This window comes from Nerophis lumbriciformis, linkage group LG22 (genome assembly GCF_033978685.3).
Source record: "Nerophis lumbriciformis linkage group LG22, RoL_Nlum_v2.1, whole genome shotgun sequence".
Classification (NCBI taxonomy): domain Eukaryota; kingdom Metazoa; phylum Chordata; class Actinopteri; order Syngnathiformes; family Syngnathidae; genus Nerophis; species Nerophis lumbriciformis.
Genome location: NC_084569.2, coordinates 22034223 through 22061352, shown reverse-complemented (window position 1 = coordinate 22061352; position 27130 = coordinate 22034223). Strand labels below are relative to the sequence as shown.

General features: G+C 38.6%; 4 protein-coding genes across 5 annotated transcripts in view; 2 read left to right on the top strand and 2 right to left on the bottom strand.

Annotated features, from left to right (window-relative positions):
- Window positions 1–1185: 1185 nt before the first annotated feature.
- On the bottom strand, window positions 1186–8315 carry pdap1b (pdgfa associated protein 1b). Of its 2 annotated transcripts, XM_061974021.1 has the most exons (6): window positions 7966–8315; window positions 7594–7685; window positions 5942–6037; window positions 2746–2867; window positions 1693–1844; window positions 1186–1613 (listed from the first exon to the last, which is right to left on the bottom strand). In XM_061974021.1, exons 1-6 carry the CDS (start codon window positions 7976–7978, stop codon window positions 1549–1551), a joined length of 540 nt encoding a protein of 179 aa, XP_061830005.1. In that variant the 5' UTR covers window positions 7979–8315; the 3' UTR covers window positions 1186–1548. The 2 variants fall into 2 exon arrangements, with proteins under 2 accessions (XP_061830005.1, XP_061830004.1); XM_061974020.1 differs by lacking the exon at window positions 7966–8315 and having other exon boundaries at window positions 7594–7740.
- A 122-nt stretch (window positions 8316–8437) lies between these two features.
- Window positions 8438–12297, top strand: bud31 (BUD31 homolog). The gene is made up of 4 exons (XM_061974023.2): window positions 8438–8639; window positions 8979–9101; window positions 11596–11762; window positions 11894–12297. The coding sequence occupies exons 1-4, from the start codon at window positions 8546–8548 to the stop codon at window positions 11942–11944; spliced, it is 435 nt and encodes a 144-aa protein (XP_061830007.1). The 5' UTR covers window positions 8438–8545; the 3' UTR covers window positions 11945–12297.
- A 5353-nt stretch (window positions 12298–17650) lies between these two features.
- On the bottom strand, window positions 17651–26931 carry smcr8a (Smith-Magenis syndrome chromosome region, candidate 8a). The gene is made up of 3 exons (XM_061974024.2): window positions 25900–26931; window positions 21757–23295; window positions 17651–19955 (listed from the first exon to the last, which is right to left on the bottom strand). Exons 1-3 carry the CDS (start codon window positions 26499–26501, stop codon window positions 19496–19498), a joined length of 2601 nt encoding a protein of 866 aa, XP_061830008.2. The 5' UTR covers window positions 26502–26931; the 3' UTR covers window positions 17651–19495.
- top3a (DNA topoisomerase III alpha) overlaps window positions 20563–27130 on the top strand; it is a 28354-nt gene continuing 21786 nt past the window's right edge. Inside the window, exon 1 of the mRNA XM_072915699.1 lies at window positions 20563–20627. Coding sequence (XP_072771800.1) covers window positions 20607–20627 — 21 coding nt within the window. The 5' untranslated portion in view covers window positions 20563–20606. The remainder of the gene's footprint in view (window positions 20628–27130) is intronic.

Genomic DNA, 27130 nt, shown 5'->3' with positions numbered 1-27130 from the left:
TGAGAGATATTAATTCAACAAAATGTTTAATATAGTGGTAGTTTGCTGTGGGTCGAAATGCACTGCCTCTAACATTTAATTTTATACTGTATTTCTATTTTTGTAGGTTACACTTTTTTATTTATACTGGTTGTTATATATCCATTCTTTACTCTTATCAACTACATATGTTTAATTTTAAAACATATATTATTACTGTTTTTTATTGAGTAGTCTATATGGGTTTGATATTATTCAAGTTTAGTAGTGGTTTAAAACTGCACTAGTCCAAGAAGCTAAATAGGGTCATTGTTACAACATCCATCCATCCATCCATTTTCTACCGCTTATTCCCTTTTGGGGTCGCGGGGGGCGCTGGAGCCTATCTCAGCTACAATCGGGCGGAAGGCGGGGTACACCCTGGACAAGTCGCCACCTCATCGCAGGGCCAACACAGATAGACAGACAACATTCACACACTTCTGAATAAATGTTTAATTCCAAAAGCTATCCCCAGGGGTACTACCTATTTATCATATTCACAATTATTGTATTCATGTGAGCCTTAAGTCTGCAAGTTCTCCCGGCTTCCTCCCACATTCCACAAACATGCATGTTAAATGGTAAATGTGTTGTACTGTTGTAGCGCGTTTCTACCTACTCAAAGCGCTTTCACACTATTTCCACATTCACCCACACATTCACCCACAAATGGCGGGAGCTGGCATGCAAGGCCCTAACCACGACCCATCAGGAGCAAGGGTGAAGTGTGTTGCTCAATGACACAACGGGCGTGACGAGGATGACGGAAGCTGGGATCGAAACCTGGAACCCTCAAGTTGCTGGCACGGCCGCTTTACCATCCGAGCCATGGGGGATATTGGGTTACATGAACACCCTAAATTGTCCATATAGGTTTGTCCTGTGATTTTACTGGTGACCAGCCCAAGGTGTACTCCATGTATTGCCCAAAGTCAACTGGAATAGGGTAAATATGGTCTAAATGGATGGTATTCATGCGAACCCTTTTTGAATTGTATTTATATTTTATATGTTTTGCTATTAGCATTACTCATTTATAAGTTCTTAGTCACAGCAAGACAAAAGCACTCTCTGGAAACTTGGTTTCTCAGTAACAAACAAGCAAAGTAAATAACCAGCTGTTGTATTGACTTCATGTCCGCTTAATACAAATGAATGCATTAATAAAATGTTTCTTCAGGTTTATCATATTATTCAGAAACCTTTTCACGACTCAGTTATATACAGTGTAAGACCAAAAAAGAAACATAGTGCCAAAGCTTATAAAGCAGAGAAGACATTGTACAATAAATATGTCAGCATTAACATTGTGTACAATATAATAGTCTCATTCCAATTTGTATGTGAATATTGTGTTATTCCGAGCTGCAGCTTTACTTCTTAGAACCAATGTAGAGATTATTCCATGCCAAAAAAAACACTGTCTGTGAAGTCAAATACTCTTTATAGCACATCTTTTAAAAAATAGTGAATTTTTATATTGCATAAGTCCATAGAGGTGGGAAAATGGTTCCGATAAATACTCTATCATTTCAGCGAGAGGGAGTTTAATCCTTTAGCTGCCGCCACCGCTGCTTCTTTCGCTTCTTTCGCTGCAAGAAGAAAATAAACAAACAATTAAGAGGGATTGCAATTTTGTATTTATGTTCACATCCACTTTAAGCAACAAACCTTTTTTCTCCCCTTCTTTCTTTTTCGCCGCATCCTCTCTCTGTTTCCTGATAATGGCGAGGCGGGCAAGATCAGCTTTGGCCTGGTCTGTTTTTCCCGCTAAATGCATCTTCATGTAGCGCTCCTTTGCTTTCAGTTTCTCAATCTCCTCTCTGTGTGCACACAGGTGTGTAATTTAAGTCAGGGGTTCTTAACATTTTTGACCTCCATTCCTAACTTTTCCACCTCCTCGGGGCCAGGGCCCACTCAGCTCTTTCTGTTTTATTAAGACGGAATTAGTAACCTTACTCTTGATTTTAATCCTATTCAATAATTATATCTAACCTACTTACCGTTCAACAGAATAAACCTTGTTAAATTATTTAAAACCAAGTATTAATCACAAATATTATTATGAAAGCTTAAGTCAGGCTAATTATGAAAATACATATTAATCAAACATACAGCAAAAAAAGGGACTCCTGAAAACTGATTAAATAAATCACCTACAAATATTCAGTGCTAAATTAATACATTCTAACTAAATTAATAATGAATAATAACATTAATGTTTCTTAAATAGTCTGTCAATAAAATGTAAGTACAAATGAAAATACAGCTCCACCACTTTAGTCATAATTTTTGCGCTTAAGAAACTTCTCTACGACTTTAACTCCAAACTTCGTCTGTTTGTTTGAGATTGTCATTACTGCTATGAGTGGTGGAAAAGTGTATTACAACTGAGTACCGCTGCGGCCCATACTGAACACAGCTGAGAAACAGACACGTTTCTTAGCAACCCTCTTGGAAGCCCTACGTTTAAGAAACCCTGGTTTAAGTAAATATTTGTTTTTTTCCTACTAGAAAAAACAACTTAACATAGTTCAAGTGCTTTGCTGTATTATGATTTAAGCAAATTTACAGCATAAGGCAGGGGTTCCACATGACTTGATAGCCTTCTCTTTTTTTTTTGCTTAATCACATGCTAAAACCAATGCAATGTAGGTAAAAATAAAAGATGCCATTATAAGGATTTAATAGAACTGGTGTGTGTGGTAAACACACGTCACATACCTCTCTCTCCTCGACAACTGCTTGGGCTCATCTAGCTCGATTTGCGTCACTTTCTTGGACTTCTGGGCGATTCTGTTGGGGTTCTCAATTTCTATCAAGCCCTCCACGCCTGTCTTCTTTCTCTGTAAACACAAACTGAGATTAAAATGAAAATACCAAAACTTTTGCAATCCATGGTGATGTCACTAATCAACAGCGTTGGGGACATGACTTTTAAAAAGTGAATTAGTTATTGTTACTGGTTACTTTTCCAAAAAAGTAGTGGCATTTGTGACATAATTACTTCTAATTAAATGAATTTAAAGTGCATAATGTAATATCTGTGACTTTGAGTGTGCACCTATAAAAGGCCGGCCTGTTGATTGACATGTGATGTCAGTGTTCACTGTGTGTTACCTCTAGTTAATTGAGCAACCGAAAGCATATCGGTGGCCAAATCTCTCCTTGATCACAATAATAAAGCATTACATTACACTGCACGTTACCGAAACGCAGTTGTAACTAGGGCTGTCTTCGAATAAAGATTTTCATAGGCATTTGTTTGATTTTGTCCATTGCCAATGATCAGTTCAACCTTTAGCATTTTTTGTTTTTAAATAGAAGTAGACAGATGATATGTAGTAGTATATAAGTCACTAGATGTCTGTAGAGTCACAGGGATGTGCTCAAGCATTTAAAGGGGAATGCACCTTTTTTGGAATGTTGCCTGACGTTCACAATCATTATGAGAGACATGACAATGGATGGTATTTTTTATTTATTTGCATTCTAAATATTAAATAAATGCGATCAAATGTTCCCTTACAATGTAGCCTATAAAGCCCTTAAAAAAACATCCAAACCCCTCTATTAGGGTTTGATATACATGATGTAAGTATGTAGTAACCGGCACATTTATAATAATATTTAACATTTAGGTATTTTGATCATTTTAAGCATATGCATCGCATTAATTTAAAAAACGCATCACAAGCGAGTTTTTTCTTCTTCATTAGTGATAACTGCTCACTGCAGACTTTATGAGAGCCAACAAACATAATAAAACATCACTTCCTGTGCAAGGTCTGCTGTCATTAGGATGCAGACTGCTACGATGTTCATATAATCCTACTTAAATGAAGAATGTCTCATAATCCTCACGAAAGAAACAGGGCGAAGGGACTAGGGGGGACCAAACGTCTTTTTGTGTCTTTTTCGCCAGTTCCAGGCCCTAAATGGCTGTCAAAGAGTACAAACTTGTCGGATTATCTTCTCAGACTTCTCCTGTCCAGGTGAGATGCATGATTTATGATCTACAATAAAACTTCCAGGGAGCAAGGAAACAAGAAAGCAGCAGACCACTCGATGATGTAAACATAGGGACACACTGTAGTGATCATGGCGCGGCTATGAATAGTTTGTCTGCGTTAGCGTTCATAATAACAATATCACCAGTACTTGGTTAATATTCAAGTCACAAAATGTAAACGGAGTAGTGTTGCCGCTTTTTGAATGGTTATTTATTTAATTTTAAGGGCGAAATAAAAGACCTCCTTAGCTCCGCTGTAAGCAGACCTTTATTTACGTGTATTTAATATTTAGAATGCATTAAAAAAATCCATCTGTCGTCATGTCTTTCATGACAATAGGCAAAATTCCAAAAAAAGTCCAGTTACCCTTTAAACGTGAATATTCCAAAGTAGGGATGTCCAATAATGGCTTTTTGCCGATATCCAATATTCCGATATTGTCCAACTCTTAATTACCAATACCGATATCAACCGATACCGATATATTCAGTCGTGGAATTAACACATTATTATGCCTAATTTGGACAACCAGGTATGGTAAAGATAAGGTCCTTTTTAAAAAAAAATTATAAAATAAAATAAGATAAATAAATTAAAAAAATTTCCTTGAATAAAAAAGAAAGTAAAACAATATAGAAACAGTTACATAGAAACTAGTAATGAATGAAAATGAGTAAAATTAACTGTTAAAGGTTAGTACTATTAGTGGACCAGCAGCACGCACAATCATGTGTGCTTACGGACTGTATCCCTTGCAGACTGTATTGATATATATTGATATATAATGTAGGAACCAGAATATTAATAACAGAACGAAACAACCCTTTTGTGTGAATGAGTGTGAATGAGTGTAAATGGGGGAGGGAGGTTCTTTGGGTTGGTGCACTAATTGTAAGTGTATCTTGTGTTTTTATGTTGATTTTAATTTAAAAAAATTAAAAATTAAAAAATTTAAAAAAAAAAAACGATACTGATAATAAAAAAAACGATACCAATAATTTTCGATATTACATTTTAAAGCATTTATCGGCCGATAATATCGGTAGGCCGATATTATCGGACATCTCTATTCCAAAGTTAATTAAAAGGTACTTAAGAATAACAGTCTTACAGTAAACAAAACAAAGATTTAATTTGTGACTTTTTCCACCACAAAAAAGGGGTTCAACAAAAAAGTTTGTGGAGTTCTCGGCTCTGGCGCAGCGCCAAGAAGACATCCAACTTGACTAAATAGAGAAAGTAAAAGTCGTAAGAAACTTTCTGTATTCTCTTCAAGAAGGGAGCAACACTTTCGGGGCGAGGTTGTGCGTCTTGGCGCCCATGATGGCAGGTTTTAATTCCCGGGGCCGACTGCAGAATTTCAGCCAGCCAGAGGCCTGACATCGTAGCCTCTATTACATTCCCCAAACAGAAACATCCTCCCAAGACTATTAACAAAATATTTTCGTGTGCAGACAAATAGTTTTTATATGGTAAGAGAAGTGGGAGGCCATAACACGCCAGCTGGTTTTAGTGACGTGACGTCACACCAGGGAGCAGAAAACGCACTGATGAAGTCTAAAGTGACAAATGAAACAAAGATTATTGTTCTAATATGACATGATAATATAATAAGACATGTCTGTCCTTCTAACACACCCTAGTGACCGCTGGGGCGCCAGCAGATATTAACTCGGCTCCCTCCCATAGAGATCTTACTGCGATGTTAATAGCCGAATCAGACTACTGCGAACGGAATCATTGAATCTTTGACTATTTGAATACAGCCCTTTTTGTAACGTTTGAAATAATAATTATTCTGATAACACGTTACCCGAAAAGAGTAACTGTTACTGTGCAATGCCTTTGTTTTTGACACTGGTCATCAATAAGTACAGGGAAGCATTCTGTGTGAAGTTCAACAACACCTGGGAGCTTTCATCGTCACTGTCATCTGAACCTGATGCTTGTAATTTCTCATCTGGTGTTTCAGTCTGAGCTGCACCCCCATTTTCTTCTTCATCCTGAAACACACATCAGCCACACTACAAAATCAAAGACAACTTAATGGTGTACAATACAGTTAATACAGTAAATATATAACTAATTCAATTAAAAGCACTATTGTATACAGAGGCATTTCATTATAGAATACTCTTCATTTAACCTTTGTGTAATGTTCATATTGTTGTTACTCAGCCAGCGTTTGTGGGTCTGATGGACCCGTTGCATTTTGTGGCTTTTAATGCCTCACAAACACTTTTATGTTAAAATACTGAACAGATGTTTACCTTATCCCAATAAACATCTGTTCAGTATTTTAACATAAAAGTGTTTGATTGTGAGGTATTAAAAGTCACAAAATGCAACGGGTCCATCAGACCCACAAACGCTGGCTGAGTAACAACAATATGAACGTTGCACGGAAAATTACTCTGCCAGTTTCTGCATCCCACAGGGATTCTTCTTTTGTGTTTCTGCATCTGCGGTTCTCACACAAGGTTGCAACATTGTTTGTCAACACTGTCTGCTTTCATTTTCTCGCACATTTGACCCTCTGATGTTCTGTGTACCTCCACTCTGTCCTCCTCCTGTCTAGGCTTGCTGTGTGTGTGTGTGTGTGTGTGTGTGTGTGTGTGTGTGTGTGTGTGTGTGTGTGTGTGTGTGTGTGTGTGTGTGTGCGTGCGTGCGTGCGTGCGTGCGTGCGTGCGTGCGGTACACAGAACATCAATTTCCACACTTCTATTCCGGGTCCATTGCACCCGGACATCTTATATGTAATAGAAATATGTAGGAGGGGGGGGGGGTGTATGGTGTGTGTGGTCATTAAATATGTATTCTGATGTATGTTCTTCACGGAAAATGAGCCAAAGTCAGTGAGTCTCAGTTTGAAAAATTAATTGTATAATTTTTCTTTTAATAAAAAATTAAAACGGTTCCCACAGACCCGAACACCACACACGGGTTTTAAATACTACGACTATTCCTAGTAATAAAAAAAAGCATTAACAAACATGTAAAGTCACTTTTTAGACTTAAGAGTTAATCTTTCATGTTATCAGTTTAAAAACTTTTTTTCCCTCTTTTTCTTTTTTTCTCTTTCCCTTTTTCCTTTCTTTTATTGTAACTGGGTCTGTGAACTGTTATTTTTTGTATTATTTTGAGAATTTTTGTATCCTTTTCCTTTTTCCTTTCTTTTATTGTAGCTGGATCTGCGTATGTTCTGTAACTGTATCTGTGTACTGTTATTTTATTTTATAATTTTGAGAAATTTGATTTTCTTTTTCCTTTCTTTTATTTGTAATTGGATTTGTGTATGTTTTGTAACTGGATCTGTGTGATATTATTTTACTTTGAACTTTTGAAAAGGACCCTAGGAAGACTAGCCTGGCGTTTGTGCGTCAGCTAATGGGGATCCTCAATAAACAATAAACAATATATCATTACGGTCATGTCAGGTATTTAGATCTCAATATGTTAAATGGAATATTTGGTGTGGTAGCTTGCTACCTATGATTTATCATTAAAGCTTATTACTATTCACACTTTTGGCAAGCCACCCTTCAAATTAAATATCGACCTTTTTTCTCTCCTTCTCTGCCTTCATCTGGGCGTCGATCTCCTCAGGACTAGTGTAAGTCCGCATGCGACCCTTGTGGCCACCTTTCTTACCTGCAACCAAGATGACAGGCATGTGTACCAACTTAACCATGTTTACTATTTACTACAGTCCAAGCAATAAAAGGCATATATACAAAGCAAATTTGTAGCTACAGATTATATCGGTGTAAAATTGTATTTACCACCTAGCAAACCGAAACCAAAGTTGATTCCACTCCGCATTTTTTTCTCAGGCATGATCGTTACCTTATTTAGAGAAGCTAACTAATGCTAACAAGACAACAACATGTGAATTCACCAACCAATTTAAATTATCTATAGTTCTTCTTACCTCCTTTGGGCATTGTGAGACACGAAGACTTTATTGCAAATGTCTTGCAAAGAATAAAAATAAAACCGATGACATTAAGTCCGAGGTGACAGCTGTCTAAACTAAGAGATGAGCAACACAATCCAGCAGCGAGTTTTGACCGAGGATTTGCCTGTACAAAAATACACAATGTAGAAAATGTTCAGTCTTTTCTCACTATACGTTCCTCATAATACTTGTTTACCACAATTACACACTTTTTAATCTATATACTATACGCTGTATAAGCATAAAGCGGAGTATGTTAATTATGCAATGTATTCTCCTAATTGTTCAAAGTTATGCAATATCACTTCAAACTATCTGCTAATACAATATCCAAAAACCAACAAAGATTCGTGTTTGCTAATATATCAATACCGGATTATTTAAAATACGGCGTAAGCGACAACAAAATAAACATTTGACAAGCTGACGTCATGTGAAAGTCGATGCCCCAATGGACCCCTGTGACGGCATATTTAGTGGCCCGGGACTGAACGCGAAACTGACGAAAACATAGCTTGCTTTTGTTGTTCAATTCACGACAAATTACAGGAAAATGCCGAAAGTTAAGAGGAGCCGAAAGCCACCCCCAGATGGCTGGGAACTTATTGAGCCAACTTTGGATGAGCTGGATCAGAAAATGAGAGAAGGTAGGCCGGAAGAAGTTCATTTAATCACACTGTATGTGAGGTCGTCGCGCCTCAGCCGTTGCGCGTTTATAAAATGAAACTATTTGTCGTAGCGGCCACTCGTTGCTTTGTTGTATTCGATTTAATTTAATTGTATATTAGTGTTTTTTTTACAATGATAACGTTTTGTTGTACCAAACACAATTCGAGACGTATATTATCTACATTGGCGCGTTGATGTGTTGTCCTTCAGTTGTGAACTTTTTCTGCTGCTTGTATCATCGTTGACAATGACCTTGTGATGTATGTTTCTGAGTAACAACAAAGTGATTTTACAGTTTGTTGTTTTTTAATTTTCAGCTGAAACTGACCCTCATGAGGGAAAGCGGAAGGTGGAAGCTCTCTGGCCAATTTTCAGGCTGCACCATCAACGGAGCAGATATATCTACGACCTCTTCTTTAAAAGAAAAGCCATCAGCAGAGGTAAAAACATCACTATTTATCTGACTAATTGTCTACTTTTTCCTAAATTGCTAGCCTTGAACATTTTATTTCCCCCTCAGGCTTAATTTAAATTCTAATTACAGCCATTGTTTTGTCCCTTACGTTTCTGCACGCAACAATGCAATTTTTTCATTTTAAAATACAAAAAAAGGACATTTAAAGAACAAATTGTTTTTTCTTTGGTGTTGAAGAGCAAAGACTACATCTAAAACAAACAACAAAATTAAAATCCCTATCAAACAGGAACGGACAAACAGACCAAAACTGATGTTTTTTCGTATGTTGACACTGAAAGTTTTTATTTTCAAATTAAAAGTGGGACTAATTCATACGATACCTATGTGACTGTGATTCTACATAGAAATGATTTCAGACTAGGCACAACAAGGACTGACTTATACTTAAATCTATATGCTCTTATCAACACAAATGAAAAAAAAAACGGACTAAAATTTATGGCTTTTCAAATTCCGACACTAGAGCCGAAATTAGCGATTTAACGACAGGACAGCGGACTGGCCTGTAGGAAAATGTGTTGTACCATAGTGTTGTATGGTGTGGGTGATCAAATATTTTTTGCCTGCACTTTTGTGTGATATGTGCATAGAGATTTATGTAAATGTCAGTCCTTGTTGTACAATGTCTAAAATAATTTCTGTGTAGGGTTCCAAAGAGATTTAAGCCAGACACAAGGGTAGGCCTGGGCAATATATAGAATTTATTGATAAATTTGAGTTTTTTTTGTTGCAGACGATTTTAAAACTTTTTTTCTCTTCTCTTGCTCTGGCATACTTTTTCCCCCCAAGATCTTTGGTATTTTACCACTCTTCTCCCCATTTCCTTAGGGGAGATTCACACACTTAGCTAGCATGGCTGATGCTAACGAGAGCGTAAACATTTTTTAGAAAGAAAAGTGTTGTCTGTAGTTTGGTTTTGCAGCAACAAGCGTGGAACGAATGACTGCACGCTGCAAAGTTTGATTAAAAAAACGCAGCAGCACAACAAACCCATCTGAAACCGAAGCTTCTAGTCGAGTGCAGGAAATGCAACTCTTAACGAGGCGAACAAGACCGCAACAACAAACAAACAAAATCCAGCTAGAAAGCAGCTTATTGTGGTTGCATTATTTACACAAGGTACCATGTGTGATGAGAAATAAGCACGATGCACAGAGCGATCACTAAAGCAGTTGCTTTGCACACCACCAAGATGGGGGCACGTACAATGAAATAGCCTTCATTTATTCACCTACTGATACTTTTTCAATGTTTTACTGATTGATTTGCATACAATGTACAATGCCACATTTTTATTTACAGAAGTATTTTATTTATAACATAAGTTTTACATTTGCACTTTATTAATCTCCATGTTGAGAGAATATTATCGGTATTAATTTGCATGCAATGTATAATGCAACATTTTTGTTAACTGAAGTATTTTATTCAAGACAGAAGTATTGCCTTCCAGAGGAAGCTTTTAATTTAGTTCTTAGAAAATTATTCCATTAAAAAGTAAAATGTATATCTCGTCTTTAATGAATAACATTAAACCTATTATAATTTTGCTAAGATTAAGATGTGTTGTTTACAATGTCATTTCAAACTACTAGTTTTTGATCAAATAAAATAAAAATTAGTTTTCCATAATCTGTCATTTGTATTAATTGGTTTCTTTAAAAGGTGGGGGCTAAATCGTGAATCAAAAATGTTGTGATGAAATCAGAGATTTTATTTTTAGGCCATATAGCCCAGACCTAGTAATTCTTCCCGCTTTTACTTTGGTAATTAAAACTTCCGGTGTCAGAATATTGAGAAAACAGCAATTTTGATCAGTTTTTCCGTTTGTTTACTTTAGATTAAAATTGTAGTTACCGGAACATGAAATTTAGAATGAAGATCAAACTGTTTAGCAGATGTTATTGCTCCTTGACACCAAAATGCAAAAAAAAAAATTTGTATGTGTATTTTGGTGGCACAGGGGTTAGTGCATGTGCCTCACAATACGAAGGTCCTGAGTAGTCCTGAGTTCAATCCCGGGCTCGGGATCTTTCTGTGTGGAGTTTGCATGTTCTCCTCGTGCCTGCGTTGGTTCCCTCCGGGTACTCCGGCTTCCTCCCACCTCCGAAGACATGCACCTGGGGATAGGTTGATTGGCAACACTAAATTGGCCCTTGTGTGTGAATGTTGTCTGTCTATCTGTGTTGGCCCTGTGATGAGGTCGCGACTTGTCCAGGGTGTACACCGCCTTCCGCCCATGTGCAGCTGAGATAGGCTCCAGCACCCCCCCGCAACCCCGAAAGGGACAAGCGGTAGAAAGTGGATGGATGGATGTGTATTTTGAAATTGAGCTCGAACCAGTCAGTTTTTGTCTTTCAATTTCCATTCATGAAACTAAAATTAAATGACCACAACATGCATTGACTGAAGCAGATGCCTAACAATTTTCTCTCTTTCTGTATGCGTTTTGGCAGAGCTGTATGAGTATTGCATTAAGGAAGGCTACGCGGACAAGAACCTGATTGCCAAGTGGAAGAAACAGGGCTACGAGAACTTGTGCTGCTTGCGTTGCATCCAAACCCGAGACACCAACTTTGGAACCAACTGTATTTGCAGAGTCCCAAAGAGCAAGCTGGAAGTTGTAAGTTTTTAATGGAAGTCACAATTTCCACATCCTTGTATACACACATAATTCAACTTCACACTGCATGTACAAACATTTTGATTTGCCACTGTAAGCCTTTACTCACTTATGTGTGTGTCTCTCTGCAGGGAAGGATCATCGAATGCACACACTGTGGATGCAGAGGATGTTCTGGCTAATTGCTTATTTTATGCTGAACACCACCTCTTGCTCAGACAACTGCTTCAGAAACAATTGTTTTTTTTCAGCATCATTCCCAGCATCCTTTACAGGGCTCTGTATTCTCTACCAGAATACGTCGAGAAGGGCCTTACTGTTTTCAATGTTATTACTCTATTCTGTGTTTTTAATGTCCTAGTAAAACCATTTATTTTCTGAATCTCTAAGAAGGAAGTTGTCTAAATTAAACAAGGTGCGGAAAATCATTTTCAGTTGGTATGTTTTGTTTTATTCATAGTTGGCTAGTAACTTAAAAACATTTAGTTTTTAAATCATTTTGTTGTATTAGTTTCAATAAAACAATTCTAATTAACTTTGTCTTTTACTTTCTAAGTCACTATCGTACTGCACTGGGATGTACTGGGAGGCAGGTGAGACACAGCATCACTCGTCATGATGAACAATTGATATACTAATAGTTTAACATTTTTTTCTGTATGATTACAAACAGTTTTTAAGATTTCTTCAGTAATGATACCCAAAACGACTAGCTGCTTAGTGTGCAAGTGAACCTACCAGTCTAGTGTACTGCGCCTCGTCGTGAGTACACAGGATGAATGCAAGGTAGAATTTCCAGTATTTCCTTTTTTAGTGCATAAACAAACTAAAGACAATTTCAGTGCCATTATCAGAAGTCAATATTTTTGCTGAAACATTTTTACACCATGGCTTTCTATACTGTGGAATTTACAGCCTGTCTTATACGTATATTCAATGTGTGACATCATTCTTTCTAATCAGACCATAAATACAGAAGTCTTATTGAGATGCTATAGTACTCTTGAGTCATCATGAAAAGGGGAGCTAGCAGGTGTATGTTGCAATTTGCCATGGGTGTGTATCTTTGGGCACGATTCGATTCAGAATCGATTCACCATTCAAATCAGTACTTTTTAAAATATAATTGGGTGCCAGTTCTATGATTAACGACATTCTTCCATAATAGAGACAAACCGCTCTGATACATTTTCATAATACTTTAACAAAATGCTACCCAAACATTAAAGTCAAATACAAAAAAGACAGCAAGAGAAGTATCCCACATTTCTCTTATGTAAATCTATACAGCAGATATGGGCATCTACATCAACAAAAGGGTTTGCCTGTGTGGCAAGACAGGGGAAGAAAAAAACACTTTATTTTAATTAGATTTTTCAATTTCATAATTGTTACAAAAAATAATCGCACTTCAATTGAAAATCTTTTTTTTTTTTTTTTGACACACCTAATGCCAACATTTTTTAGCAACAAGTCTGATGCAATAACAATTGTTTTAATGAACTTCTGGATGCCAATATGGAGGATTATATATCCAAAGTCAAAAACTTCTTCAAACTTCAGACAAAACGATGATCATACTTTTACAACAAAGTTAGTTTTCCTGTTAAGGTGAAGGTTATGCACAAATAAAAGTTAAGAATGTGAACTTTTTTTATTTCATAAAAGTAAATAAATGGGACTATGAGTATGTAATAACATGTAAGCGGGTTATTCACCAATTAGAGCATATAAATAAGGGATCCTTAAAGTTATTGAGTTAACCTGCGTGATTAATCAAATTAGCGCATTAATCACTAACACAATTAGATTAAACAAAACATTTATTTTGACCTTAACCCAGGGGTTGGCAACCCAAAATGTTGAAGGAGCCATATTGGACCAAAAATAGAAAGAAAAAAAAAAATCTGTCTGGAGCCGCAAAAAATTAAAAGCCTCATATAAGTCTTATAATGAAGGCAACACATGATGTAAGTGTCTATATTAGCTATATTAGCCTACGATCAAAGGCTGACGCAAATCTTTGACAGAAATGTTGTATTTTAATTTTTATTCTACAAATTTTTGCAACATTGGAAATGCACCTGAGATAGGCTCCAGCACCCCCCGCCACCACAAAAGGGACAAGCGGTAGAAATTGGATGGTTGGATGGAAATTATTAGTAAAATGGAGGCTTCTCACAGGATGAGATAACTTCTGGAAATTACTGGCTCAGAATGGCCAATGGTATAGATGTGTGTGTCCAAGTTTAAGGAAACGGCAGGCTGTCCCTTCTAATGAATTTATAACAATCTTTGCAAGCTGGGTAACATTTGCTGTGGTCTGGAACACCATGGCACACAGAAATGCAGCCAATATTACATACAGAGAATGTGTCATGAGACATGCAAATATATAATTTAAATAGACAGAAGACATAAGTAAAGGAAATTAAATGAGCTCAAATATACCTACAAACAAGGCCTAATGATGCAATATGTACATACAGTTAGCCTAAATAGCATGCTAGCATCGATTGCAAATATCCCTGATAAGCACTCCAGCAAATCAATAAAATCAACAATGCTCACCTTTGTGTATTCACGCAGAGTATAAAACATTTGGTAAACAAAATGAGACAAAGGAGTGGCATAAAACAAGTATTTCTGTGGCAGCATCGGAGAACGTTGTACATGTAAACAAACTACAATGAGTTCAAGGATCGCTGAAATTAGTAGGACAAAACGGTGCTTGCCAAATATTGTCATCAGTTAAGCATGTATAACATAAACAGTGGGATTCCTAACAATTAGGAATGTTTGTGTCATATTTGTTCTCCTACAGAAAATATATTAAAACAAAAAACAATTTTCGTCATCTTTTTTCACTTTGACACATCTCTGAAAAAAGTCCAGGGAGTCACTCGGTCGGCGCTTAAGAGCCGCATGTGGCTCTAGAGCCGTGGGTTGCTGACCCCTGCCTTAACCGCTATGCGGCAGTGATCCGATCAATGCATAAATCCGCACAAAAATGAGTGCAGAGACACTGACTGGTGTGCTCGCTGGCAAATTTCACTCCAAAATACCGCCTGAAAGAACTTTAGATAAACTGTTACCTGTTAAGTTTTGTGCAAATAAATTACATACATTCAAGTAGAACATTTAAAAATGTTCACGGATGACATTCTGACAATAAAATTGCATTTGTTTACACTTTTTGGGGTCTTTTCTTAAGCTTATTTAAATTATGCAAGCGAGCAATTATCAAAGCATATCCAATTCATATGATCTAGACCACGTGGAAGTGTGTTAAGTGTAAATTAAAATCGAAAAAGTTCCCCTTAAAATGTTCTGTTTGAACAAAGATACAATACAGTATTTTACAGAGGATTTTGGAGCATATTTTCTCAAGGAATAATATAGTAGAAAAAACTTGGATAGGGCCTTTACTTTAGCTGTATTTAGGCTATACTGCTACACCAGGGGTGTCAAACTCATTTTAGCTCAGGGGCCACATGGAGGAAAATCTGTGCACACGTGGGCCGGACTATTAAAATGATGGCATTAAAATGAAAAAATAAAGACAACCTCAGATTGTTTTCTTTGTCTTACTTTGGCCAAAAATAGAACAAACACATTCTGAAAATATTACAATAAAAATATAGAAAAAAATACCGGCAGCGGTACAGTTCAGATCCATGAAGGAAAGAAGAAAGTGAAAGAATGTTTATAGCTGAATACATTTAGATATGAATAAAAATTAGATTTTTTTTTTGTATTGTTTTTTTTAATGAATTGAGTAACGTTTATGACAACCTTTTTCCAAAACAATATAGAATGTGAGATATAACAGGATAATGCATACATTTATCATTTAGATCCATGAAGGAAAGAAGAAAGTGAAAGAATGTCCCATCTTAAAACTCATTTGTATACTTTAGCTTTTAAATAGACCCCCTTTTTAGACTAGTTGATCTGCCGTTTCTTTTCTTTTTTCCTCTGCCCCCCTCTCTCTTGTGGAGGAGGGGGGGACACACAGGTCCAGTGGCCATGGATGAAGTGCGGCTGTCCAGAGTCGGGACCCGGGGTGGACCGCTCGCCTGTGCATCGGTTGGGGACATCTCTGCACTGCTGACCCGTCTCCGCTCGGGATGGTCCCCTGCTGGCCCCACTATGGACTGGACTCTCACTATTATGTTGGATCCACTATGGACTGGACTTTCACACTATTATGTCAGACCCACTCGACATCCATTGCTTTCGGTCTCCCCTAGAGACCGAGTCATAGTCATTCACATCGACGTCCCACTGGGGTGAGTTTTTCCTTGCCTTTATGTGGGCTCTGTACCGAGGATGTCGTTGTGGCTTGTGCAGCCCTTTGAGACACTTGTGATTTAGGGATGTATAAATAAACATTGATTGATTATAACTGAATACATATACATATGCATAAAAATGTTTTGTTTTTTTGTATTCTTTTTTTTCAATGAATTGAGTAACGTTTATGACAACCTTTTTCCAAAACACAATCTAGAATGTGAGATATAACAGGTTAATGCATACATTTATCATTTTTTTTCAAAACCGTTACAAAAAAGTGGGACCCCAAAAATGTACTGCGGGACCCCATTTTTATGACTTGATGGGGTCTCTGGGACCCCATTTTGAAAATTCCAAGCGCCAACACTGATGGAGTATTGGTGCGTGCAAAACAGCTGCAGGCGGCTGTGGCTTTCAGGCCGGTTCTAATACTAATCAAATATCATCCCGGGGGCCATAGATAATTCATTCGCGGGCCGGATCTGGCACTCGGGCCTTGACTTTGACACAACTGTGCTACACGCTGCACACTGACTGCATTATGCGTAATGCTTGCTGAAATGTAAAGTGTGCATAAACTGGAAACATGCAGTAAAATATTATTCCTGTTTTTTATTTTAATGCAGGGATGTCCACACATTTTCCTTTTCCACCAGACTTAAAAAATAGTGTTATTAATGATTGATTTAATGATCTGCTAACTTTATATAGCTTTGTGTTATTAACATCAAAGTCTTAACTTTTTCTTTTTACATTACACCTGTTATTTTATATACATATATATATGTATATATATGTATATATATATATATATGTATATATATATATATATATATATATATATATATATATATATATATATATATATATATATATATATATATATACTAGAATGCGCCACAAGCCACGAATGGTCCATGGGCTGCACTTTGGACAACCCTGTTCTAATGCAGTGCATGGCTCTCAAACTTTTTTCACTAAGAACTACTTCAGAAAAAATCTTGGCTCTCCAAATACCACCATAATGACCCAAAATTAAAATAAAGTAGTGCAGTAGGCCTAAGTATGCATTAAAAACAAGGCAGAGGTTTTAAAGTTGAATACCACTGATATTCACACACACACTAGGTGTGGTGAAATGACCCTCTGCATCTGACCCATCCCCTTGTTCCACCCCCTGGGAGGTGAGGGGAGCAGTGAGCAGCAGCGGTGGCTGTGCTCGGGAATCATTTTAGTGATTTAACCCCCAATTTCAACAGCATCATTTATTTAATTATATTTAATATTTTTGGCCTCTGTATCATTACACACAGTTTGAACAGTAGCACTTTGTTCGAATATTTAATTAAGTGATTATTTGATGTATCGTTACTGTGACACGTACCACACTGTTCCAATGCGTAAAAGTACTGCAGTCATGTTTTTCTAAACTCCCTCTTGTTTATCATGAACATGTCACACTCGCCTTTTCTGCAGCCACTGGAGGAAAATGAGCGGTTTTCTGCAATGATCATGTATTATTCATCAAAAGCTTGCACATTCGTCATCGCGGAGAGAGAGAGAAAGCAAGTGACACAAGCACTGCAGTCTGTTGGAGCACTTCATGTTTAATGATGATCTGTCAGTTTTATTTGTCGTTCCAGTATCACAGTGAGCTTTATTATGATCAACATGACTCAAAATTAACTCCAAACACAAGTGCAAAAAGTTGTAATAATTTAATGAGAAAAATAAAACTGACCTAAAAGCGCAGAGTAAAAAAATAAGAAAAAAAGTACAACACCATGTGGTGTAGATAACACTGCCGACTCCCGAGGACATCGACCCTGTGCACAGACAAACATGCAACTTAAGGACACCAAGTGTTTACATGTTACGCACACTGTGGTATGGCTTGATCAGATTACATTCACTTTTTTTTTTTGCATTAGAGGGACACTCGCTAAAAAGTCTTTAATAGGGTCTCATGCACCAAAAAGAGGGGTCATGTAAAGTAAAATTCCTCCAAACTGAAATGTGACAACAAACACATTTTGACCTTCCACCTCATGCAGTTACCGGTACATACCTGGGTACTGAACTACAGCAATGTCACAGAGTCAGCAACAAAAAGTGTATTTGAAAGAAAGAATGTTTACGCACTCCACCCTTCCTCATCTAGACAAACTTCCGCGTCTTGTCCGCATCGACCCTTTCATTTATGACAAAGCAGCATTACGTACATTATAATTCACCCCGGTACAAGACGGTCTCATGCTGACGCCACAACACTCGCACCTTTAAGACAACAGTGAAGTTCAACACGATAAGGTTAAATAGCTTTAAAGACTTCAGAGTCACAGACCACAAAAACGCACATGAATTAATCTTATCAGCAGGTATACCATTCCTGCTGCGGGCCCAAACGCCCTATATTTCTCATGACATGCAATATTATGTGAAGATGACAGCATCAAATTCAACGAGGCTCAAAAGCTTCAGGGAATGTTTACTCCATGCACTTAAGAGCCAAATCTAGTCCAGGTTGGGGAATATAAACGGACATCCACGTGTTCCTGCAGGAATGTGGGGTAAAGAACCCATTTGCACAAGAACAAGGAAGGAAATAAGACTATGTGGTTGATATAACTTGCTAATGCAAGTTGGTCTCAGACTTTCAACAGTGTCGGATTACTATCATAGAAATCAGGGAGGTCAAATCTAACGAGTGAGCTCTTGTGACTAATCACAAAAAAATTACCGCATTAACCATGCATCAACGCAGATTAATCACCCAATTTATTTTGACAGCACATGCTCCTTTACCTTAACGGCAGATGGTTACCTGAAAGGTTGTAATACGGTCAATGAATACGATGTATGACTGAGTATACTGCGATTGTTGTGCCGTGTGACAAATGTTGCTTCAAACTGTTACCAAGTTTTGAGCAAATAATTCACGTATACTTAGTAAAGCCTAAAAAAAAAATCATGTATGACATTCTGACAATAAAATTGCATTTGTGTCAAAACATTGGGGTATTTTTTTAAAGGTAATTTAAATTATGCAAGCAAATAATTTACCACGCTTATCTCAAATTTAAAGGGTGATTAATCTGATTTTAAAAATTAATAATTTCACAGTGGTAATAAAAAAATATAAATATACGGTGCATAAACATGGTATGTCTGGGATCCTGCAATGTAACTAAGATTTATCTTTGCTATGCTTTTTTTTTGTTAGTGTCTACATGCTTGGGGGCCCACTGTCTTCGACATTCACAAGTACGTCTCTTTGTTCCATACTAGCAAATGAGAGCAGAAATAAAACAGCAAGGCAGATATGAGATAGATAACACAATAAAACCAGTGTCGTTAAATTAAAATGACTGTATGAAGATCAGTCTATTAAAAAACAAAAGGGTGCGTGTGTGTGTAGGCTCCCTGGTAAAATATCAGATTTTGTATAAAATGCTGGTGGTGTAGTTAAAACTAAAAGAAGGTGCTGCCGCGCTATGTCCGCCAACAGCGTGCAGGTAGTGCTGAGTGATCAACTGGCTGAGGTAGAGCACTATCCGGCTGTCGTCCTCCCCCAGCCCCAGCTGCTCCTGTAGGAAGCCGCGGCGGCGGCCCTCCACGCCGTCCGCCCCTTCGGTGGCGTTGACCGGCAGATGCAGGTGGTGGGTGAAGGTGAACAGGAAGGCCTTGGCCGCTAAATGGCACAGCGTGCTCTGCAGGTGAAGAAAGTAGGTGGAGCCGCGGCGGACGTAGGTGCGGTGGTCGGCTATGTTGGCGAGGAATTTGCCGCGATAAGGCGGACAGCGGAGGGTCTTCTGGTCGGTGTCCAGGATGGAGATGTAGCGACTGTAGCGGGACAGTGAGTAAAGCATGCTGGAACCCACAGGGGAGGCCACTCTGAGAGAAGGGAAGAGACTTGTTAAGTCATAGCTAGGATAGACTATTTATCCCGCAATGGCGAAATTCTGTGGTTGCGGTGCAGATTTTACGCACAGTAAAAAAAAGTAAAATGTAATAAAAAAAACAATGAAACGCTAAAACTGCACTTTTTATGTTGAAACAAACCAAAAAGTGTGAAAATTCTAGTAGCATGTGTATTTAAATCATGTAGTAACTAGCGGTGTCCCGATCCGATATTGATGCGATATCAGCAACAAAAGAAAAATATTGGTTGATATCGGATTGCATGTCAAATCTCCGATATAAGCTCCGATATGTAAATGTCCTTCAATAACCACGCACAAGGTTGGTCTTTTCTTGTATTTTGTCATGTCTTGGTGATCATGTTTAGTTTGGCTATGTTCTGTGTGGTTTTTGCACTCTTGTCAGTTCCTGTTTTTTCACTCCCGTGTTTGTTACCTTGACAATCATTAGTGTCACCTGTTTCACGTCTTGGACTCACGCACCTGATTCATTTGAAATCACGCACCTGCTTTCAATCACCACAAGACTATTTAAGCCTGTCATTTTCTGTTGGTCGGCCTGGCTACATCACATTCATGCTCTGCACTCTTGACACGCTGCTTACTCTGTTCAGGTCATAAGTTCATGCTGCTCTCTTCTTGCCACGTAAGTTTTTTGTTTATTCAAGCCACTGTTTTGTACCTCCGCTGTGAGCTCCTTTTGTTTGTTCCTTTTTTTCCATAGTTCTGCCTTTGTGCTAGTTTTGTTTTATTAGCCAAGTTTGTTCCCCGCCTTGTGTTTATACTTTTTATAGTCTATTATTAAATCATGTATTTAACTTCATGCCATGTCCAGTCCAATTCTTATGCATCTCGGGAAAACAAACCACTTCATAGTCCTCGTCATGACATATTTTAGTAAAGTCATTTACAAAAAGGTACATATGGTAGGTTATAGATTACCAGGAGCTGGCAGCTACACAACAGCTAAGCACACAAGCAATACGTACAAAATAGGTGTCCTTAATTGAACAATATTGCACACCACACTTGTTGATATATACAAGTATCAAATAATTATAGTTACAGATTACTTACACATACAAAATCTTCAAGGCAGAAGCCAATAGAAAGTATCCAGTAACAAACGTGTCCACATCATTCAACTTCATACTTCAGGCCCTTAATTTAATGAATTATTCCTCCCACTCGGGGTCGACAAAACACAAATTAACTTAAAAGTCCACTATATAAACATAAATCTGGCAAAAGGTTAGTGTTTTTCCTACTAACCATTGTTCTTTGAGTAATTTCAATTGGTTAGACTTTTTCTAACATTCCACACGATTGGTGCAAATTAATATTGGTATCGACCACCACTCAAGGCTCCAAAATCGGAATCGTATCAAAAGTGAAAAAGTCGTATCGAAACACCGCTACTAAAGCTATAACATTCTTCTGAAATTAGTATTTTTTCTACTGGATTATTTTTGCTGCAACACAGTCACATTTCCTCACATCATCCATAAATGTTTAAGTTTCGCTTAGCCTATTCTTTGTTCTTTTAATGTATTATCATTTACATTAATTCACCTCTTTATTATTATTTTTTTATTACATTTTAATCACAATGTGTTTAAAATAAATGAAAAACATGTGGGTATTTATTTAGTCAATAATAATGTCAAAAGAGAAATATAGGCATCTTTAAGCTTCATGTTTTAGTGCATCCAAGTCTACTTCATCTACACATTTTATATAGGTTTTCTTAGATGTAAATGCAAGATGGATGTTACCTTTGCAATCCAATAAGTTTCCATTGATGCAGGTCCGTAAGGGTGAAAGGGCAGCACAGCCAGGTTTGGATTCTCTCTCCACACTTCCCAGGAGAAGGTACAAACAAGGCCAGAGCGGAAACCAGCCGGCGGACTCTGGCCTCGTCCGCTCCGAGCACCACCAGGGTCCTGCCACTCAGCAGACACCACAGAGCTTGCACAGCAAAGGGGTACTGGCGCACAAATCTCAAGGCCCCTTGCCCGGCCTTCTTCTTCTGACGCAGGCTCAGCACCCCGCCGCTGCCCACGGGTGAGGCGGTCCAATCCGAACCGGTCGACGCACTCATGGTACAATCAGACCCATCCTCAGCTGAGGTACGGGACGGTGAATCTCCAAGGAGTCCGGCTGTATGGTTCTCAGCGCTAGGAGATCCCACAGCATAGTCATCTTGGAGTGGAAGCAAGGCCTGGGGCTCCTGGTTGACCACAAGGGTTTGAGGATTCTTCAGGTGGGCGCTGAGGCAGGGCACAACATCAGGGGGGCTATCGAGAAAACCTTCATGCGCCATACAGCATGCAGCGTCTATCGGAACCAACAACTCAGAGTCCGTCTTGCATCCCTCCAAAGCCTTTGCGTCTACATCGTTGTGATCTTCCTCGATAGCAGCCTCCACCCATCCATTGCTGCTCTCCCGATCTGTATCACTTTTATTTTCACAGTCTGGGGTCAAGTCAGACTCAGGATCCAGAACTTCTGGCAGGTTGCTCCGGTTTCCTTTAGTTTTCTCTGAACTATCTTGGGTTTTTAGAGTCTTGTCAGTATGGCTTGTTTGAGGTTTTGGAAGTTCTGGTCCTAGGACAATAGGCGGTGGATTTAAGAGTGCCGAGGTGTCCACAGCATGGTTCATAGCACAAAATGGTCTTATAGTTGACTGTCCGTCCTGACTCTCAAAACTGTCTTCAGAGGGTTCCTCCTCAAACAGAAAGTTGATCACTCTCTGCTTCCTCCTCATAGCTCGATCCAAGCGACGTGTGTGCAGATAGCACAGGTCACCTCTGAAACTCCTCTCCGTCTCTTTCAGGAGCTCCACGGTGGCCTCGAAGAAGGTGTCATCGCAAAGCTCTTGGAGGGTTTTGAGGCGCTTGTCGAAACACTTGGCAGACTTGCCTTTGATCAGTTGGGGCGTGTAGGACGGCCTGCGTTTAACACGCTCATTTTTGTCTTTATCGCCCATTTCCCCTTCACCGCCTTGACCGTTATGTCCACAAACATCCTCCTCTCTAATCTCCCCTCCGTCGGTGTAACTGAAACGGTTCGCTAAAGTGCCCAAGAGCTCCTCGCACTCGCTCATACACTTCTGACAAGCGACAGCGTGAGGGTCCCGGCGTGGACGGTGGGGGTACGAGCTAATCTGCCTCAAAAGGTCTCTGTGTTCGTACATGCTCTTTTCAACGTTGGCCAGCTCGTTGGCCTTTTCCACAGCATGAGCTGAATACATGCACTGTGGCCCCGCCTCTCTCTGAAGGCCTTCTTCCCTCTGCAGCACAGCGTGAGTGTACCTAGGAGGGAAAAACATGGTTGCCAATTAGAGAAGGGCAATATGGCTTAAATCAATATTGCAAATGTGCAATACATTAGTATATTGCAGCCTCTAACAATATTATGACATATAAATGATGACAGAATAATTTCAAAACAGGTACAAAGGCTCCTAATTTGGCTGCTCCTAACATATTTCATCATTTCCAGTTATATTATTTTCTCAAAACTATTATTAATCTACTCGCTAATCTACTTTTCTATCTACACTTCTGTTCGAATGTAATAAGTACTTATTCTTCTGTTGTTTGGATATTTTACATTAGTTTTGGATGATACATATTTGAGTATCAATCCAATACCAAGTAGTCACAGGGCAGTATTGGTCATGCCAATGCTATGCTTAAAATTTTGAGGATCATTAAATGATACATTTAATGATCCGACAAAAACACAGGATAGTGGTGTCACAATATTGATTATTATTGAAGGTAATTTACTTGTATTCAATTTTATTACATAAAAAATGCATAATAAAATCAATAGTGCAAAATAACTAAAACGCACAAACTACTATGTATTTTAGCTGTGTTCGCAAATTTGACAGCCACAAGCGAATGAACGTGTCCCCTTAACGCAATGTCGCGTCCTTGCTAGCGGCTAATGTCCCTCCACAGTGCAAAGCCCCTTCTGAGTCAGTGATCCTCACCACCATGGCAGTAAATAAACTATGTTTCTTACAAGTGTCATTATCACAGGAGAGCGAGGAATAGCTAGACATGCTACACTACACATTGCCACCATCCTAAGCTAAAGCTCTTGAACATAAACAAAAGTGGGCAGATCGATACAAATATTGACATTGATGATACCAAGTATAGTAACAGTCCATACTACAGTGATTGGATCAATATTTATTATATTCACAATTTTTTTTTTTGCTTATTACATTTTAACAGTCGTGTAGATAGAGCCATGTTACAACATAAAGTAACCAACTATTAAAGGGGCTGTTTGCAACACTTACACAAATGCCTAGAGGGCGCCAAATTGCCAATGTATTTAACGCAGTACAATCCCGCCCTTTTACGTATTTTCGTACGTATGGACGTAATTACATACGTATGTAACAAATGCACGCGCATTAGCTTTGGGTGTTGTTAGCTAATAATATCAATTTGGATAGCTAGCGTTAGCTGTCATTGAATTTATATTCTATCATAACAACAACATGACTGCACATTTTTTGTTACTTCTCTTAGACTGCTTTTGTATGTGTGCATGCACCCCTTGTGCGTACGTGTTGATGAGACCGGGTGAGACACCAATCATTTTATTCGGGCAGGTAAAAATGTTTTATTTGATAAACTTTGTAATTGTGAAAAACATAGACAATGGTCAAACAAATGTGTTCTGTTAAACCACTAATGGAAACAACATAAGCTAGCCGGTGGTGTTCTTGTTATATATTTTGCTTTGAAAATTGTTAAACAGCACCTTTAGCAGTAAATTAGCAAGTTTATTAATAGTAGTTTCGCCAAAAAAATAAAACCAGAAATTACACACTATGTTACCGCATAAGTCAGCAGCCAAATAAGGAGTTATTGTAACTAGGGATGTCCGATAATGGCTTTTTGCCGATATTCGATATTCCGATATTGTCCAACTCTTTAATTACCGATACCAATATCAACCGATACCGTTATCAACCGATATATGCAGTTGTGGAATTAACACATTATTATGCCTAATTTGGACAACCAGGTATGGTGAAGATAAGGTACTTTTAAAAAAAATTATAAAATAAGATAAATAAATTAAAAACATTTTCTTGAATAAAAAAGAAAGTAAAACATTATAAAAACAGTTACATAGAAACTAGTAATTAATGAAAATTAGTAAAATTAACTGTTAAAGGTTAGTACTATTAGTGGTCCGGCAGCACGCACAATCATGTGTGCTTACGGTCTGTATCCCTTGCAGACTGTATTGATATATATTGATATATAATGTAGGAACCAGAATATTAATAACAAAAAGAAACAACCCTTTTGTGTGAATGAGTGTGAATGAGTGTAAATGGGGGAGGGAGGTTTTTTGGGTTGGTGCACTAATTGTAAGTGTGTTTTTTATGTTGATTCAATAAAAAAATGTAAACAAATGTAAAAAAATAAAAACGATACCGATAATAAAAAAAACGATACCGATAATTTCCGATATTACATTTTAACGCATTTATCGGCCGATATTATCGGACATCCCTAATTGTAACCCATTTTGAAATAGTTATATTAGCATTTATACACCAAATAATATATAGTGATCGCAGGAGGCTGCAACTTGATGCTGAGTGCCAAGCATTGTGTTATATATAACACAATGCTTGGCACTCAGCATCAAGGGTTGGAATTGGGGGGTTAAATCACCAAAATGATTCCCCAGCGCGGCCACCGCTGCTGCTCACTGCTCCCCTCACCTCCCAGTGGGTGGAACAAGGGGATGGGTCAAATGCAGAGGGTAATTTCACCACCCCAACTGTGTGTGTGACTATCAGTGGTAATTTGCACGTTATTGCGTGTGAAATGTGCCACAAAAGGTAACGTCATGTGTAGAAAGGCACTTACTCCAAGTCTCGAAGCTTCCTCTGTAGTTCTTTGGCAAAGGCTCTACGGTTCCCTGCCTTCAAACACTCGGAGGCCTTTGAGAAGCAGGCGGACATCTCCTGGAACTGCAACATGATTTTCCTCTCGTCTGCTGAAACGTACGCCATGCAGAAAGGTCGCACGAATCCCCTCGCCTCCAGGTCGTACAGCGTCAGGTGATGGACGTAGGCGAAAGCCCCTTCCTTCGAATCGCCCAGTACCACCCTTGAGTCCTCCACAAAGCTCAGCCGAGGGTATCCACTGCCAGGTGGATGCCCCACGAACGAAGCCTGGTAGTCCACCGACATGATTCGCAGGGAGAAGTAGTTGAGATCGAAGGTGCCACAGACTTTGGGGTCATCTGGGATGGTGAGGAGAGGCTGGGGGCCCACCTGCTCGGAGAACTCCGAAATGAGGATGAAGTCTTTGGTGAACTTGGCGTAGGACGTTGTAGCCCAAGGGTTGGAACCTGCCAGTGGATGGAGGGGGATGGAGAACTCTTCTGGAATAGCCCACGGGTCAGGATTGTTCTGTCCATCATCATCCTCTTTAGTGAAAGCCACCACATCAGGTGAACCTATCATAGTGTTGCTGTTGAGCAAGGCATGAGATACACACACTCACTGCTCAGTTAGAAATAAGGCAAGACAACGTAAAGCCACATTGGTCAATGTGCTCTCGTTGTCCACGCACCGACCAATAAAAACATGTAAAACGACGTTCCGGTGTACAATAAATTATGGCATGGGGTATTTAATCCACAACTGTCCATGCATACAAGCAAGCGTCCTGCTAACAAAGGCATTTACCGAGCACCAATCACAGCATCCGGCCAGCATCCGATCTGCTATGTTGAGAAACGATACTTTTGGGAAAAAAATCCCGCGGTTCTCTTCGTCTTCTCGTCGTGAGCTCGTACCCATCACTCTGGCTTGTTTGCTTCCCATATGCGAGCAACACCTCGAAGAACATCAGTGACATAATTATCACACTGTGAGACAGACGCCATGTTTACCCAGCTGCTCGGAGTCAGATCAGGTGACTCAGCGAACCAATCCGCTGCAAGGATTCTACACTGAAACAAAAGCGACGTTTTTTTAGTGATTTGGTTAGTTTAACGCTATTTAAGAAAAAAAGCGCGAAATGAAAACACTTTTGAGCGTGGAACCTATTTACTGCAATTTATTTCTTCTTCAATTTGTGTCCTTTCATT

Excerpts from the sequence above, each read along its gene's own strand:
- pdap1b (XM_061974020.1), bottom strand. The coding sequence starts at position 7,725 with ATGGTTAAGTTGGTACACATGCCTGTCATCTTGGTTGCAGGTAAGAAA. Across the intron at positions 6,038-7,593 it reads CAGAGAAGGAGAGAAAAAAG|GATGAAGAAGAAAATGGGGG; the intron begins GTCGATATTTAA and ends TGTGTGTTTCAG. Across the intron at positions 2,868-5,941 it reads GTGACGATGAAAGCTCCCAG|AGAAAGAAGACAGGCGTGGA; the intron begins GTGTTGTTGAAC and ends TTGTGTTTACAG.
- bud31 (XM_061974023.2), top strand. The coding sequence starts at position 8,546 with ATGCCGAAAGTTAAGAGGAGCCGAAAGCCACCCCCAGATGGCTGGGAA. Across the intron at positions 8,640-8,978 it reads GGATCAGAAAATGAGAGAAG|CTGAAACTGACCCTCATGAG; the intron begins GTAGGCCGGAAG and ends TTTAATTTTCAG. Across the intron at positions 11,763-11,893 it reads CAAAGAGCAAGCTGGAAGTT|GGAAGGATCATCGAATGCAC; the intron begins GTAAGTTTTTAA and ends GTCTCTCTGCAG.
- smcr8a (XM_061974024.2), bottom strand. The coding sequence starts at position 26,501 with ATGATAGGTTCACCTGATGTGGTGGCTTTCACTAAAGAGGATGATGAT. Across the intron at positions 23,296-25,899 it reads AGGAAGCTTCGAGACTTGGA|GTACACTCACGCTGTGCTGC; the intron begins GTAAGTGCCTTT and ends TTTCCCTCCTAG. Across the intron at positions 19,956-21,756 it reads AAACTTATTGGATTGCAAAG|AGTGGCCTCCCCTGTGGGTT; the intron begins GTAACATCCATC and ends CCCTTCTCTCAG.